The following is a 15,675-nucleotide window of genomic DNA, read 5'->3' as shown; positions in this document are numbered from 1 at the left end:
GGAAGAGGAGGGGAACAAGGGACTGGCCCTCCAGGTTGGGTTGTATGGGAATGAACGAAGCCGGTTCAATCACCTGCATCACATTCAGCTCATAAAGCTCAACCGACTCCGTGGGTTCACAGGCTCTATTCTACCGGGACGCAGCATCAGCACCGACCTTAATGTCCCCCATGACGACGTTGATGAACCGGCGGCAGTGAGGGTATCGGAGGAAGAACATATAGACGACGAAGAGCAGGAGGGGGAAAGTGATGAAGAAGACACGCTGGTAGAAGCATTCGAAGGGATAATGAGAGTGGCAGAGGACGAGTAATATGGACGGGAACTACATATAACAGACCCCGTCTTGCCTTTTTTTTTTACAAGTAATAAAGTTCCTTAACTGAGCTATTCTCCAAGACGGGCCTGTGGGCCGGCCGTTGATGCGGGAGATTGATGCGGCCAGCTGGCCGGACAGCACGTCACCCTGTGATAGATGGCTGATTGTCCGGTTGATCAGGACCGGATACGGTAACCGGAGCTATTGCTCCGTGTATTTATTGCGTGCTGGACATATTACAATAACGGCGCTAATTAACGGTGGCCACGCCCCCCTTGTCCACCGTTTATATAGGGTGGGGTTGGGGATCCTTAGGTGATGCAGAACAGTCCCATAATAGCTGTCAATCCAAATCATGGCATCTGGTATGTTTTTAATACACAGGGCTTTAAATATTTCCAGGTGACCAAACAAGGCAGCAAAAATGATTGCTGTATCTGGACTGCTTACATGATTCAAAATGAAGTCTGATAAGTCCAGTAGCTGTCCAGATAAAGTGACTGAAAGTGCTGTCAACTTAGTTTTTGCATGCCACAACTGCTGCCATTGCTCATACCAAGGATGATCCCAGGGCCAACTCTCAGGTTGATATATATCATAAGAGATAATATGCTCTATACACATGAGCAACTCAGATCTGAGTATCATTTCTGCGGGACCTTTTGCATGGAAAAGGATATTCTGACTATAATCAAAGAGAGGATAGTCATGGCTCTCAGGATGCCTATCTGACACAAGTGATAGATAGATGCAGAGAATGTGTGTAATCTTCACATGCATTTGTGAGAACTCAGTATCTCTGATCTTCTCAAGAAAGCCCTGTGTGGTATAGTGCACCAAACGTATAACCCCTGAGTTGTCTCTGGTTATAAGACCACAACAAATCCTGATAATATGTTCAATTTTCATTAATTCATCTGCACCAGGCAATACAGTCCTTGTTGTTGTCATAGCCAGGGCTGTCTGAAGTTCCCTTGCTTTCAGAGGACGTTTGGCATGTGAAATCCATCCCAGGGCAAGCATTGCAACCTCTATGTGATTGACTGGTTGTAGCTTGATATACTCAATGGTCCTGTGATATCCAATGTCTAAGTCCTGAGGTAGATTATCCAGATCTTCCTCCAGTGCACTTACTGTCAGAGCTGTACTCAAAAGTTGTAGGTGGAGTGGTACCATGAGAAACCTGAATACTTGTGAGCTTGATCATTTAGAGTATAAAATCCCACTTGCATGCCATTGGCCTTGGCAATTATTCTACTAACAACCTGCTCCTTGAGAGCCATATCATGTGATATCAGGTCTTGCAGTATTTGCTGCTGATCAATCTGTTCTCTGATATATGATTTCATATCTCCTTCCTGAGCCTCTATTTTCAATTCTGTGATGGAATAGTGGGAGGGCAGAGCTAGATGAGGCCTGGACATTATTATCAAGTTCATATTTTCACCCAACTGAATAAGCCTTTGAAGGAGCCTGCTGTATTCACCATGTTGATACTCATCCAGTGCATCTAGTACAACATACACTACTGGGAAATCAGCAATCACAGAGGAGACAAGCTGCTGTATCTCTGGTAGACTGGGATGTGTGCCCTTTTTCATATGGTGGGCATAGAGACTCTTTGCCTGTGAGATATCCTTATTGATTGTCAGCTGTCTCCACACAGCTGCCAGAAGGTTCCAGTCAGTTTGAAGGGCTGCCTCCTTATAGTTCAGATAGACTGCAGCGACTCCAATTATGGAATCCTCTTATTGAATCTGGAGAAGATAGTCTACTGCTTTGGATCTAAAGTAACAATCAGAATATATAGATAGATGCAGATTATACTTCACGCTAGCACTGTTTTGCCCATACCAGCTGGTTTTTAGATGTGAACTGTGTGTCAATATAATAGGTTGTACCAACTTACGTATCCCTGTACACCAGAGTCTGCTTCCTGGGGTTGACTTCCATTTCAAGAAATCTGGGTGCTCCAAAAGCCAGTCACCAGTGTTGTCTTGCCGAGTCTCAGCAATAGCCTGATGCCGAGGAAAGAAGTTAATTGGTGAGATCCACTGTGTCACTGTCATATTTTCTTCAACTGTAACAGATTTAGCATTTAGGTACAGTGTGTATTGGACTTACAGTCTGTGCTTGCTGCACTATAGATTCTATAGATTTGGCATGAGAGCGATATGTAGTGCATGTGCAATCAGCATACCTAGTGTAATCTCCAGTCACCTGGATTTGGGGACCATCTCCACGGCCTCCATGCCCACCACCAGGACCTCCATTTCCACCTTGACCACCTGAAACAGTGAGTTTTGGATGTTCCACTGAACATACGGGACCCTACCGCTAATATACACAACAGACATTGTAAGCTGGGGGGGGATGATTGTGGTCAAGAGCAAGATGCACTCGTCGTGCGACTGACTCCCACGCCGACCATGAGGGGACCATGAGGGCGTGTGCTTCCATTTGATGGATCATGGAAGCAGGCGAAGGTGCTGTTGCTGCGGCGGTTCGGCTATTTGATGAGTGTCCGAAACTAATCTGCCACGTTGTGGTAGTGCACAAAACGTTGACGACTCGTCAACTTGAACGTCCGGAGTGTCAAAAGTAAATTACATCTTCGTCCCGGGCCTTCGTCCAGCACGCCATTCCCACGTGCCTCTTGTCTCCGACGACGACTAAGGGGCACGTGCATTCAGTTACTTACTTCTTTTCTGGAGTATATATTTACTGTACTTGTAGCTTGCGCACATCGCGCTATTTTGGCTTCTGACACGGAGCTCAGTATGATCGCGATTCGCAGCGCATCCGAAGACCAGACAAATCCATATCATCCAAGAATGAGAAGTCGATGCCAGAGAAATCGAAATCTGTGTTCTAATTCGATGTAATCCAGGAAGGAATCAACAAATGACTGGGGCCAGTCGGGTCGATAACAGATTCTGTGCACGGGTAAGCATAGATGCAACTATTTCTCTTCAACACACCTTCACCTTCCCTATTGGCCTTCGAGTTTCCATTCCAGGCCGACGACCGTTGATTTGCACCCCCTTGAGAGGACCTGCACGAAGCTCGAGAAGCGCCGCCGCGGCGTCAATCTCCTTAGTCGCAGCGCGCTTTCCGAGTCTTCTCTGAGACTCTGCTGCGATCTCTCCTCGCAAAACTTTCAACCCCTCCTTCAAGTCCTCTCGCCGCTTATCGCTTCGAATGTCATCTTGGAGTTGGAGACGTTCGACATCTTGCTGCACCTGTCGCCCACGCGCAAGAGAGAGCTTTGCATCCTCCTGGCCCTCGCTTTGCAGTTCGCTCTACCGCTCTACCGACAGGTCGTCATAGCGGGCGAGCTGCTCATGTCGGTCATGCGCCGCGTGCGCGGACCGTTGTTGCCGCTGCGCTGATAGCTTTTCGCGGGCGTGGATTAAGACGATAATGCGCACTCTCGATGGCTGTACATGTCTAGCTTCCTGGCCCCGGAGGCTGGAGCGCGCTGCGCGTACATTAGAGAGCTGGAGGGGAAGCAATTAGGAACATACCGCGGCCCTCCGGGGCCCGAGCAGCGTAGGCGACAGTGTGGCGTGTACAAAACGCCGACCGTGCCAGGTGGCCTTGATTGCGAGAACCAAACTTTCAAAGGGTACGCCGTGTGGTGGCCTGGTACGACCGAAAGCTCCCACTGTCCGACCTGCAGGAGTCTAAGCAGTGGAGTTGAATCGGCATCACGGCCGTAGCAATGCGAAATACGAGAAGGAGGCGTGCAGTCGGTGCAGGGCAGATAGATTTCGCCGTCTACCGCCGCCCACCCTGCCGCGAACCTACCCTTACCCGCCGCCGCTGCTCCGCGTCACTGCCCTCGTTGACCCGCTGCCGCAGCGTGCAGCCCCGGACCCAGTATGTTGTCGGCCAGCCAAGGCGAGGTGGTGCTAGGACACTGGCACACTCTGCGAAGGAAGGCTGTGGGAGAGCGAGCCGGCAGCACTTCTTTGCTTTTGGCCACGAGAGAAAGCTCCCACCGTCCGACCTGCCAGTGCGAGACCAAGCAGCGGAGAATCGGCGTCGGAGCAATGCGAAATACAAGCAGGAGACGTGCGGTCGGTGCACGATCGGCCGGGCCGTGGGCCGATCGTGCGCCGGAAGAGCAGACGCGTGTCAGAAGCAGGGGTGAGCCCTTGTGCGAAGGCACGCGACGAAAATCTCCTCCAGAATGTCTTGCGGAAGGCGGCGAGCCACGGGCATGCCCATTGCCTCGACGTAGGTTTCAAGCTCCTCGCGGCGCTCCAAGAGCCTGAGGACCGCCAACTGTTTGTTACCGTCGATGGAAACCATTTCGAGGAGAGGCGGGGCTAGTTGTCTTTGGATCTGTCGGATTTCACTGCGCCACTCGGTACGCACGTAGCTGGTGTGCAGCTTCGCAGCACTGAGCAAAGACTCCATGGGAGAAGAAGAAAAGACGTACGTATGACTAATAAGCCGGTTACCCGGCCAGGGGCAGCGACCAAGCACGACAGCGTGTGAGCGCGATCATCGGGCGCCGCTGCCCATCGGGTGACCGCATGTGACCGATCTTTGCTTGCCCCTCCTCCTGCCCACGACGACGATGAGCACGCGCGCGGACGACGACGACGACGCGCAGGACGGGCTGCGCACGGTGCTGCTGCTGCTGAACGTGCAGCACGGGCTCGTCGCCGACGCGCGCACGCGGATCCACGATGGGCCGGCCGTGCTCGAGAACATCCGGCGCGTGCTGGCGGCGGCGCGCGCAGCGGGAACGGGCGCGGGGGAGGAGGAGGAGCGCGGGATCGTGACAGGCGGCGGCGGCGGCGGGCCGCGGATCGTGCACGTGCGCAACGCGGGCGACGCCGGGGACCCGGACGAGCTCGGGACGCCGGGCTGGGAGCTCGTCCTGCACGATCGCGACGGGAGCGACGAGCTCGTGGTAGACAAGCGGAAGAACAACGCCTTTGCGGGGACGGAGCTGGGCCGCATCGTCGCGCCCGAGGCGGAGATCGTGGTTGTGGGCGTCATGTCGGAGTACTCGGTCAAGTCGAGTGCGTGGCCGTTTGCTCGTTTTCTTCTGCGTCGACTGACGCGTAAGATAGCTGTCAAGGCGGCGCTCGCGCGGGGGAACACCGTCATCCTGATGAAGGGCGCGCACGGGACGTACGACCACGTCGCGCTCGATAACGACGGCAACGTCACCCGCGCCGACACGATCGTCGCCGAGATCGAGGAAGAGCTCGACCGTGCGGGTGCAGTGGTCCTCGACATGGAGTTCCTCCCCAACTTATTCGAGGGCCGATAACACATCACCCCATCTAATTCATCGCAGGGCATGTTTGGGGGATATAATCATCTAATTTATTGCAGGGATGTTGGGGGTTATAGTTATTTCTTGGTGTAGCAGGGATTCTTGAAGAAACAATGCTTCATGTTCACCAAACTTGGGGTATGTTTTTATGTACTTGTATGTTACAGCATAAATAAGTAATTTTTCATGATGCCTTCCTGTGGAACCCAGGCTTGAAATTATCCAGTTGACCTTCCCAGCCACTGGCAGATGGTCCCTCCAAGCCCTGCTCCAAGCATCCCAATGCTTCCAATTTGCCATCGGAAGCAATGGATTTCACTCATGGGTATTGTCACTTCTAAACCCCAAATGACTGATATATTTTTCCATCATGGTGACATGCACACGGTGATTGATATCCACAACTTATCTGATCTACCCATGAATTATTATTCTCTAAGTTCTAACTCTGTTGTCTTCCTCCAAGTCTAAACTATCAACACTCAAGCCCTCGATGCTTCACCGTGTGCAAACTAAATGCATTTAAACACAGCTTAATTTAAAGTGGCCAAAAATATCATGTCCGAACTTAGGATCCAGGCTCTGATATGCTTCACCAGTTGTTGTCCGAATTTCCCTCCAACCTATCTCCAACTGGTGCCAGCTTTGTCCAAATTTAGTTGAGATTTTCAATAAATTTCATCCAAACTCTGTATTTGGCCTGTGATCGAATTATCAGGGTATGTAAAGAAAATGAACATTTTACCTGTAAAATTGGTAGGATAAGGTCAGATTTCCCAAAAAGGAAATTTTGACAGCTCGCTTAATTAACATGTAAATTAACAGGGTTCCTGGGCCTGTAAGAATTTTCTACATTGATATACCACCTGTGGAATAACTTCCAGTGCCCTATTCATAGCATATAGCAGTAGCAAGCCACCCCTGGCTATACCTAAGGTTGGTATCATAGTTGTGGTAGCTCATACGCTGGTGGCTGGACCATGTGACGATGGGGACCACCCGCCACAAGAGGCAAATGTTATCCATGTCATTCTATTTTTTTAGTGTGTATATTCCTTAATTTTTTCTTCCTTCCCCCTCACCAACTCCACACTCTCAACATCAGCATCAACATCTGATGATCCAATCATTGTCAGCTTATTGCCCATCTTATCTCCTCCTTTATACAACATCAGTATAGCCACAAGAGGCTAAAGAGTATGATCTCAAATAATAAACTACTGTAGCATTTCAATCAATTCGGCAGGCCATTTTGCTGTGACACATTTCGGGGAACCTGCGATTTCAGCCAAATTCGCTGTGACAGCCTTCCTTATATGGATGTTCGGTATGCGAAAATTTTGGAAAATTACCATATTTGGACAGTCTGGGATGAAGAAATTTCGCTGTGACCTGTGACCCACCGAAATATTTGGCCAAAAAAAGGCCCTGTGACCGTGACATGCCTAATTGATTGAAATACTACAGTATTGTGTGATGTTTTTATAAGCTAAAATATTCACCAGGCCACTCTGAGTTGGCAAGCTTCCCCTCTCATTGGAACACTTTCCCATAAATCATATTAGACTGTAATTCAGTTGTAATTCAGTTGTGTGCTATTTGTCCTTGTTTGCCCCCCCAATCTGGTGGCCTTGCTATATTGAATTCAGTTGGGAAACTCCATTTTTTTCTTCAATCAAAACCTCATACAGACCATATGTAATAATACTGTATGAATCATGATAAGATCATATCATATGACAATGTGAATTGTGTATGCTCATATCTGGGCTAGGGTCTGTCCTACATTTTACTTGCAGAGTTTAAATCCTAGCGTATATGCCACTGGATAAAACTTGAAAAGATGCATTTCAAATCGTTGTTCATTAACAATGCACAAAGTTGCAAAAAGATCAGACTCCAGTTTTCCACTAGTATGCGTGAATGTATAATGCATAAGTATTGTTGACAGTGTGAGCATCCAGCAGATTGAGTTAGCCGCCATCAAGATGGTGCCATTGATATAAATCCTAATCATTTGATTCCCGTCCTTTGCCTCCCACTGTCATCTCGCCATGCATACACCGACGATGTCCTTGTCAGGGGAACCTCCCTTTCGGCCCCTCGGAGACGATTCCGATTCCGGTCCGACTCCGGTTCCGACCCCGGCGATCGCATCACCGCCTCCGTCAGGCGCATCGCCGCCCCCGCCTGGCGATCCCCCTGGGACCTGGCCTGCGACATGGCGCAGGCATACTGCACGGAGCAACGATCAACCTTGGCGCGTCAAGAGCGCAGTATATAGTTCCGCTACCTAGCAGGCGGACCCTTAGAGTTTCTTCTCTTTGGATCCTCCCCTGCTAGGTCAGCCTCACTTGTATTTGCTTACTTCTATTCACTCTTTGGATCCTCCCCTGCTAGGACCTTGATCTCAGGCCTCCGGGGTTGCCCTTACAGCAGAAGAAACTCTCTACGGGATCAACCGGACAAGATTGCTAGGTTCGGCGCTGACTCAGGCTCGGAATACGAGTCCGTTCCGCCCTCGTCACCGCCCCTACCACTTGTCCCCTCCTCCTCTGTCACTCCTGTCACCCCCGCACCTGTCATGCCTTCCGGAGCTACTCCTGACGCTGACACTCGGCTGGATGCACTCGAGGCGAAAATCGACCGCCTAACTGAGGCCCTTACTCTTCTCACCACCCAGGCTTCTGCTGCCGCTGCCGCCGCTAATACTGCTGGCGGACCCCAAACAACACCACCCCCGGAGACGTCGATTCCGACTCCGACTCCGGTTCAGGGCGATTCCGAGGCCCTCTTTGGCGACATCAACCTCGCCTCAAAATTGGTCTTGCGACCAAACCCTCCGTTCACCTTCAACGGCGATCGGAAACGCGGCCGCGTTTCTCTATGCGGTCCGCACCTCGCCCGCCTTGCCCCTGAGGCCTTCGTGGTCAACGGAGAGGCGAGCGAGGAAAAGGCCGTCCGCTATGCCATGTCGTTTATGGCAGAAGGACCCGCTCAGCAATGGGCGGAGCGCCACGGAAGCAAAGCCCCGTTTCCGTTTCCGTCCTGGGGCTCGTTCGTTTCCGAGTTCCGACTCCGGTTCGTCGAGGAGAATGAGCAAGATCATGCTCTCTCCAAACTGGAGACTTCCGCCTATCACATGGGCACAAAGGATGTCTACCAGTACACTGACGACTTCGAGGACCTGATGGACCTCGCCGGATTCGAAGACGCGCTGGTCAAGGTGACCAAGTTCCGCCACGGACTTGACCCCTTGATCAACAACGGAATCACGTCCTCGAACAACCCCCCGGACCTCCGGGACTACCTTAGCTGGCGCACCCGGGCCTTCCGTCAATACGAGGCCCTGGTCCGGGCCAAGCTGATCAAGTCAGCCGCCCCCAAGACGCCTGGCGGTTTGATTCGGACTCCGTTTCCGGTCAACCGCATCCCGGCTCCGGCCCCTTTCCGCCCGGTGGCTCCGGCCCCTTTCCGCCCGGTGGCTCCGGTCGTGCCACCCGCGGCCCGCGCCCCCGCTCCGGTGCCTCCAGCTCCCGTCCCCATGGAGTTGGATCGCACTAGGGCTCGGGGTGCCCCTCGTCGCGCCTGCTTCAGGTGCGGCGACCCAAACCATCTCGCCCGGGATTGCCCCCTCCCCGCGGACGTCCGCTCAATGGACATCCTTGACGAGGTGATCCAACAACTCGGTGACGAGATGTTAGCGGAGTTGATCGCCCGCTACACGGACACAGCTGCCCTGCCGGAGACGGCAGCGGAGTCGATGGCCGAAGAGGATTTTGTCCCCCGCGACGAGTGACTGGTGTGCCCTCGTTCGCGTCCATAAATCGTTTCGCTTGTTTGTATGACGAATCAATTCCTTTGCCCTACAACGACCCTGAAACGAAAGACATACCCTCCCCCGCCCCCGTTTCGACTCCGTCTCCGACTCCGCCCGCGACTCCGGGCTCATCGTCCTTCGCCGCCTCACTGCCTGGGAAAAGAAATTGCCCAAGCAGTACACCGTCGCTGCCTCCCCTGGAGTGAACTCCCTCCACCTCCCGTTGGAGCTAGAGTCCACCACCAGTGCGTTGAAGCTCTCCCTTTCTGGGCTTGTTGACTGTGGTGCCACCTCCGACTTCATTGACACGAACTACGTCCGCTCGGAATGGCATTCCGGTCCGCACCCTGGCACAACCGATTCCGGTCTTCAACGTCGATGGCACTCCGAATGATGCTGGCTCCATCAACCAGATCGCGGACTTGGTCTTACGCTACAAAGGCCATTCCGAGCGTGTTCAACTTGCCGTCACCCATCTTGGTAAACAAGACCTCATCCTGGGGTACTCCTGGCTGCGGAAGCATAACCCAGAGATCGATTGGGAAACCAAGGAGGTCAAGATGACGCGGTGCCCTCGCGGCTGCTCCACTTGCCGCGAGGAGGAACGGTTGAACGGACTGAGCTGCGGCGACTCCGGCTGCTCCAGAAGCGACTCCGCTCCGGCCCGTTCCCCTCAGTCTGCGCCATGGACCTTTCTGGGTCTGATGACGGAGACGATTCCGTCTCCGGTGACGACTCCGGCCTGCCTGATCTGACGCCGGACTCCGACGATGACGATGACGATGGTCAGCTTGAAGATGGTGACCGCATCTTCTACACCTCGTTCCGCCCCTCGGAGGAGATACGCGCTGGAAGTACTGTCTCGCAACGCCTGGCCGAAGCCTTCGCCAGGAACTCCGCCCCTGCGCTGTCGAAGAAGAGAGTTGTCCCTAGGGGGACGGGAGAGGTGGCGAGGTTGGGCGAAACCGGGCTCGACGCGTCGAACACGAGTGTGGTGTCGAGGAGAAGAAAATAGGAGTAAAAGGCTGTCTTTTCGCGCGGGACTCGAGAAGGGGGGGGGAAGAAGATGCATGAGATGATGGCATACTACATTATATGTCCTATGGGTTGGCCGCTCGCGTTCTCATGCGACGCCAGAGCCCTCCATGATAGTAGGTAGAGTGACCATGTGTAAATGTGAAGGACCCGCTTATCCCTCCTCCGCGACAACACAGACACAGCCAGCCGACGGGAAACGCGCAAAGATGATATAGGGAGACTTGCTGCCGCCTTCAGCATGGACAAGTGGCTGCCCAGACCACGTCCGCGTCAATCCCCAGCGCGCTCCGACCAGCTGGACCATGTTGTGCTGACGCGAGGTCGAGAGTTGCGAGGAAAATGTGCAGGGGGTTGTGTGAATGGATAAGGGAAGTGTGCGGGGGGTGGATAGGAAGGATAATGTGAAATGTACTAAGTAGATACGTACTTGGTTTGCCCAAAACCTTTCCGACTGTGCGCTGACTGCCGCTTGCTGGCGCCTCGTTCCACGCTTCCCAGCCAATGAACTGCGAATGTCGCGCGGTAGAACACTTCTGAGCACGCTGCTTGTGCGTGGTCTCGTCGTGGTCGGCCAGCCGAGAGGCGCGAGGCGAGGGAAAGGTGTCGATGGTGAAGGAGTGAAAGAGAAAAGGAAATGATTGACAGCGTTACCCGCTGATCGCGGGTCACGCTGCCAATCCGGACTCTCCGGGTCAAATCCGCCGGACCGCGAATGCGATGTGTAAGACACATCGCACTTCCACAGAGGGGGGTACTTTGATTTTGCCCTCAAAATCCTGGGATGAATCAGTAGAAAAAGGGGTATTAAAGTGGTGGTGTAAGGTAGAACAGGAAGAAAATGGAAATCTGCTCAGCTAATGACAGGGGAAGGGAACTTCCATGGCAGCCGTTTGCTCCGAATGATGTATGTGTTCCGCATCTTTGCCGCCCGTTGATGTCGGTCGAGATGCCACTTGCCCGTGTGTTGCGCGATGAGATCCGCCCACTCGTTGATTGTCATGTCTTCGAGCATGCGCGGAGCTGATTGCCGAAGCTTCCTTTCGTGCCGCGCGACCACGTCCTCGAGATGGGTCTGCCGGTACTCTACTGGTAAGCCGGTATGGCGTTCCACCAGCGTCTTGACGCCCTGTTCGTTTGTGTCGACACAGAACTGTGCCGTGATCCGTTGCCAATTGGTCCGGTTCATCGGGGCGAGGCCATCGACAGCGTTTCCTGAGTAGCGATCGGGCACTGCTCCTTGGTCAAGCGCTCTGACGATTTCGTCCCAGCGGAGGTGTCTGTCACGACGGTAGACCCGAACAACGAAGGTAAGAAGAACTGGAGGCTCACCGGGGAACAAAGAGAAGAAGTCCTCATCTTCGTAGTTGTACGCCAGGCACATGTTTGCGCGTGTGCTCTGCGTATACGGCATTAGATCGACATACTCGTTGTCGTTGTCCTCGATGAAGACCATTCGGCGGCCATAGCGGACAAAGAGCGGGAGCAACCACTTGACGTGCTCGTAGTCTTCAGCGGGATGGAAGCCTCGGAGGGTTTGGTTGGCGGGTTCCCAAGCCATGTGAGAGCAAAAGGAGAGGAAAGTAGAGAAAGTGCGCACCTAGCTGTCCGGATTAAAAGAGAATTCGCTTGTATTGTACCGATGGCTATGTATAATTTGAGTGGAATATGCGCTCTAGTGATTGGAACTTAGCCGATATGCGATGAGCCAGGTGGTGCAGGGTCCACCCTGAACATGGGGTTGATAGGCTCGGGCTGTTGTGTCTCGGTTTGGCGTGGGCGCGGCTTGAGCGAGGTCTTCAGAGTTTGATGATCGGGGCGGAAATAGAACAGGCGGAGGCGCCGTATGTTGATGTGGCCTTTCAAGACTGCGCCACTGAGCTCCCGCAACACAAACGAGTCGCGGTCGCGCTTCTCGTGTATCACGTATGGCCCGGAGTAAGTCCACTCACCCTTGTCGCCTTTTGTCTCGTCGAATTTCGACTCCCGCAGCCATACATACATACCCTCCTCGTAGTTGACAAAGTCGTAGCGAAAATGGTATCGTTTGGCGAGGTCGTCCATCGCACGTTGACGTGACTGGCGAAGGCGCTCATTAGCCTCGCGCAATTTGGGGTCGCGGCGAGCAAGCTGCTTAGCGCGGATCGCTAACAGTTCTTCGTGTGTGTGGATTTTGTCCCAGTCCAATGTCTGCCACGTGGTGTCAGCGATATCAAATGAGAAAATTGGGTGAACACCGTAGAGCAAGTAGTATGGCGAATAGCCTGTCGCTCGGCTTGTCGTGACTCGCATTGACAGCAAAACGGGCTTGAGATAGCGCGGCCATGTACCCTTCGCCGTCGCCAGTACACTTGAAGAGCGCATTCACCAGAGGCTGGTGATTTCGCTCGACGGGAGCGTTGCCCTCAGGATGATACGCTGTCGAAATGATCACTTTGCACCGATATTGCGTCTCGAGAAGATGGATAACTTCACCTTTGAACTCCGCGCCACCGTCAAAAGTGAGAAACGGGACACATGCGAACCGACAAATGAGCTCTTCGTAGATGAAATTGGCGATGAGCTCGGCTGTGAGTCGTTTCAGAGGCCGCGCTTCCGGCCATAGGATGGTTGGCTCGAGGGCATGAACGATGTACTTGAAGCCTCCAACACCCGTTGGCATGTGTATGCAGTCGACATTGAAGTGCCGGATGAGTGGTGCTTGCCAAGATTCGTTGTACGGGATGTGTGGGATCGCTTTAATCGATTTTTGACATTCAATGCAAGACCGGATGAAGTAGGTGATGTCGTCGAACATATTTGGCCAGTAGACTCGATCCTTGAGCTGTGAGTAAACAGCATCGCGGCCGCGATGGCCACACTCGTTGTGTGCCTGCGCCATAAGTTCTTTTCGCCTTGAGCCATCCTCGACGACGAGGCGTGGCATGTGCTCGGAGTTCTTCCGCGGCGCTAGCCACAAGCGGCCTCCGTGTAACAGGAACCGCCTCGAGAACTTGAGATAGCGCACCTTATCGCGGTCCGTTGAGCATCGTATGGGATATTTGCCCGAGGACAAGAAGGTCTTCAGCTCTTGGAACAGCTCTGGCGTATCCGGGTCGCGCTTGCCATATGTGTGTCGTTGCTCTGAGGAGGAAGTGAGCGCAGATTGATCCAGGGGAGTACTTTGAGGGAAACTCAGCTGTGATTCAAACTCGAGCTCGACAAGCTCGTCTCCAAGTCTAAAAAACTCCACCTCTGCCCGCGTTGACCGCCGTTCGTGAAATTCCGGTAGATGTCGTGTCGTTTTGGCGTTAAGATTGCGCATGAATGACGTCGCATAGCTCGAGTGAGCGCCGGAGGATCGTGTCTCTTGCTGGAGCGCATCAGACTGTTGATAGAGTGGGATATCCGTCCCATCGTTATTCCAGCTCCCTACAAATCCGCTGGAGTACTTCGCATGTAGACAGTCGAATAGGAACTTCACCGTGGTCGAGTCCGAGTATGCGTCGAGGAACTCCTCGGTGTCCTGATCGTCATAATGAAGATCGGAGTCGACTTGAGGTCTTCTCGATAGCGCATCTTCTGCCTTAAACGACTCGGCGCGGACATGGTTTGTCTCGAAGGTGAATAGTCGGATCCACGAAACCCAGCGCAGTAATGGCGCATTCGGAACGTCGTCAGGCTCTTTGAGCATTTTAGCGAGCGATTTCGCATCATGATCTAGGCGGAAATGGACTCCCCATATACGGTGCCGCAACTCCTTGAAGGCACGAAAGACGCCAAACACCTCAGTCTTCGGCTGCCCATAGTTCTGCTGTGTTGAGTCGAACGTGCATGACCCGTATAATGCCGGGTGCTTCTCGCCATTTTGAATCTGGTACATAACCCATCCCGCTCCGCTCCAGGCTGAGTCGACGCCCACTATAATCAGGCCTTCATCGGACTCTCGGGGCAAACGCTTAATCGACTTAGCTTTGTCATAGTCCACCCGGACGAGCACTGGTGCTTCGGTGAGGCATTTCTTGAGCTTCTCTTGAGCCAGAATGGCATCCTCTGTCAGAACGAAATCAGTGGTGACATTGCGAAGGAGAGCAGTGAGAGGCTTAGCGATCAATGAAAATCCTTTGATCCATCGTCGACCTCCCGTTGCCAGCCCTAGGAAGCTGCGGACATCCGAGACTGATTTCGGCAGTGGCCAGTCAAGCACTCGCTGTACGAGTGAGGGGGAAATAATCCAGCCTTCGAGCGACACGACCGACCCAACGATCTGAAGTTTTTCAGCCGCCAAGACCATCTTTGCACCCGAAGCTGTGATTCCCGCCATCTGGAGTGCGCCCAGGAACTCGTCAAGAATCTTGATGTACTCCCAGACAAACCTCCGTATGTGCGGATTGTCCGGTATCGGTTCGTCGTTGTATCTGGATGTGGGGCCTTTAACTCCGCAGTCATCAACGAACGCCGCTGCAAGCTTTGGTGAAATCCGTCGGAGAGCGTGATAGACTCGCCGGATAAATTCCTGCATTGCATTGGTAAAACCCTGCGCCATGGTGCATTGCTGCTTCGGCCCAAGCGGCGAATGGAACGCGAGGAGTGGACGCGATTTCTGCGCGATCCAGACTGCATCGAAACCTGAAAACAGATCTGCTAGTCCATACATTGCGTGACCAACAAACGACTCAGCGAATTCATTGATGTTCGGCGGGAGTGCCGCGTCTTGAATCGTGACTGCGTTGAGATCTTCAAGGCTAATGACCAGTCTGACCGGAGGGTCTGAGCCCGGTTTCTTGCCAACCGCAAACATGGGTGAGCGGTAGCTTGACACCGTTGGTTCAAATCGCCCCGCTGCCTCGTTGTCCATTATAACCCGATTGACGTCGTCCAGCAATGCTCGTGGAATCGGAATTGGCTTGCGTTGCCAAGGTGTATGCTCGATGGTGGGTATCTCGTAATCGGGGTAATATTCTCTGGAAAAAGCGCCTTTTTCCGCGTACTCGAAAGCAAATGCGGACTCACGCTTGGTCACGACATATGCCAATAAATCAATCTCTTGCTTTTGTAGGATTCCAGGCTCAATTTTCGATAGCATCGTCTCAAGGCGTGGTAGCGTTACTCGGTTGCCAAAAGCCAGGGTGCGATAATCTTGAGGGTGTGTGGGAAGGGGAGTGAGCGTAGGAGGAGGAATATCGTGAAAAAACTGAGCTTCGGGATTTGGGAGGTACGTTG

The 15,675-nt window shown here is 53.1% G+C and overlaps 2 protein-coding genes across 2 annotated transcripts; one reads left to right on the top strand and one right to left on the bottom strand.

Moving 5' to 3' along the window:
- Nucleotides 1–2,067: 2,067 nt before the first annotated feature.
- On the bottom strand, nt 2,068–2,712 carry MIND_00183700 (ANK-REP-REGION domain-containing protein; the record flags this gene model as incomplete). The annotated part of the gene is made up of 6 exons (XM_037358750.1): nt 2,655–2,712; nt 2,520–2,607; nt 2,444–2,469; nt 2,229–2,399; nt 2,152–2,176; nt 2,068–2,104 (listed from the first exon to the last, which is right to left on the bottom strand). The coding sequence occupies exons 1-6, from the start codon at nt 2,674–2,676 to the stop codon at nt 2,068–2,070; spliced, it is 369 nt and encodes a 122-aa protein (XP_037223845.1). The 5' UTR covers nt 2,677–2,712.
- Nucleotides 2,713–4,886: 2,174 nt separating this feature from the next.
- MIND_00183600 (Isochorismatase domain-containing protein) lies at nt 4,887–5,612 on the top strand (the record flags this gene model as incomplete). The annotated part of the gene is made up of 2 exons (XM_037358749.1): nt 4,887–5,358; nt 5,410–5,612. Exons 1-2 carry the CDS (start codon nt 4,908–4,910, stop codon nt 5,610–5,612), a joined length of 654 nt encoding a protein of 217 aa, XP_037223844.1. The 5' UTR covers nt 4,887–4,907.
- Nucleotides 5,613–15,675: the final 10,063 nt, after the last annotated feature.

This window comes from Mycena indigotica (genome assembly GCF_014461135.1).
Source record: "Mycena indigotica strain 171206Taipei chromosome Unknown Mind.scaff0002, whole genome shotgun sequence".
Lineage (NCBI taxonomy): Eukaryota > Fungi > Basidiomycota > Agaricomycetes > Agaricales > Mycenaceae > Mycena > Mycena indigotica.
Note: the sequence above shows the minus strand (reverse complement) of the source record. Positions and strands in the feature narration are given on the sequence as shown.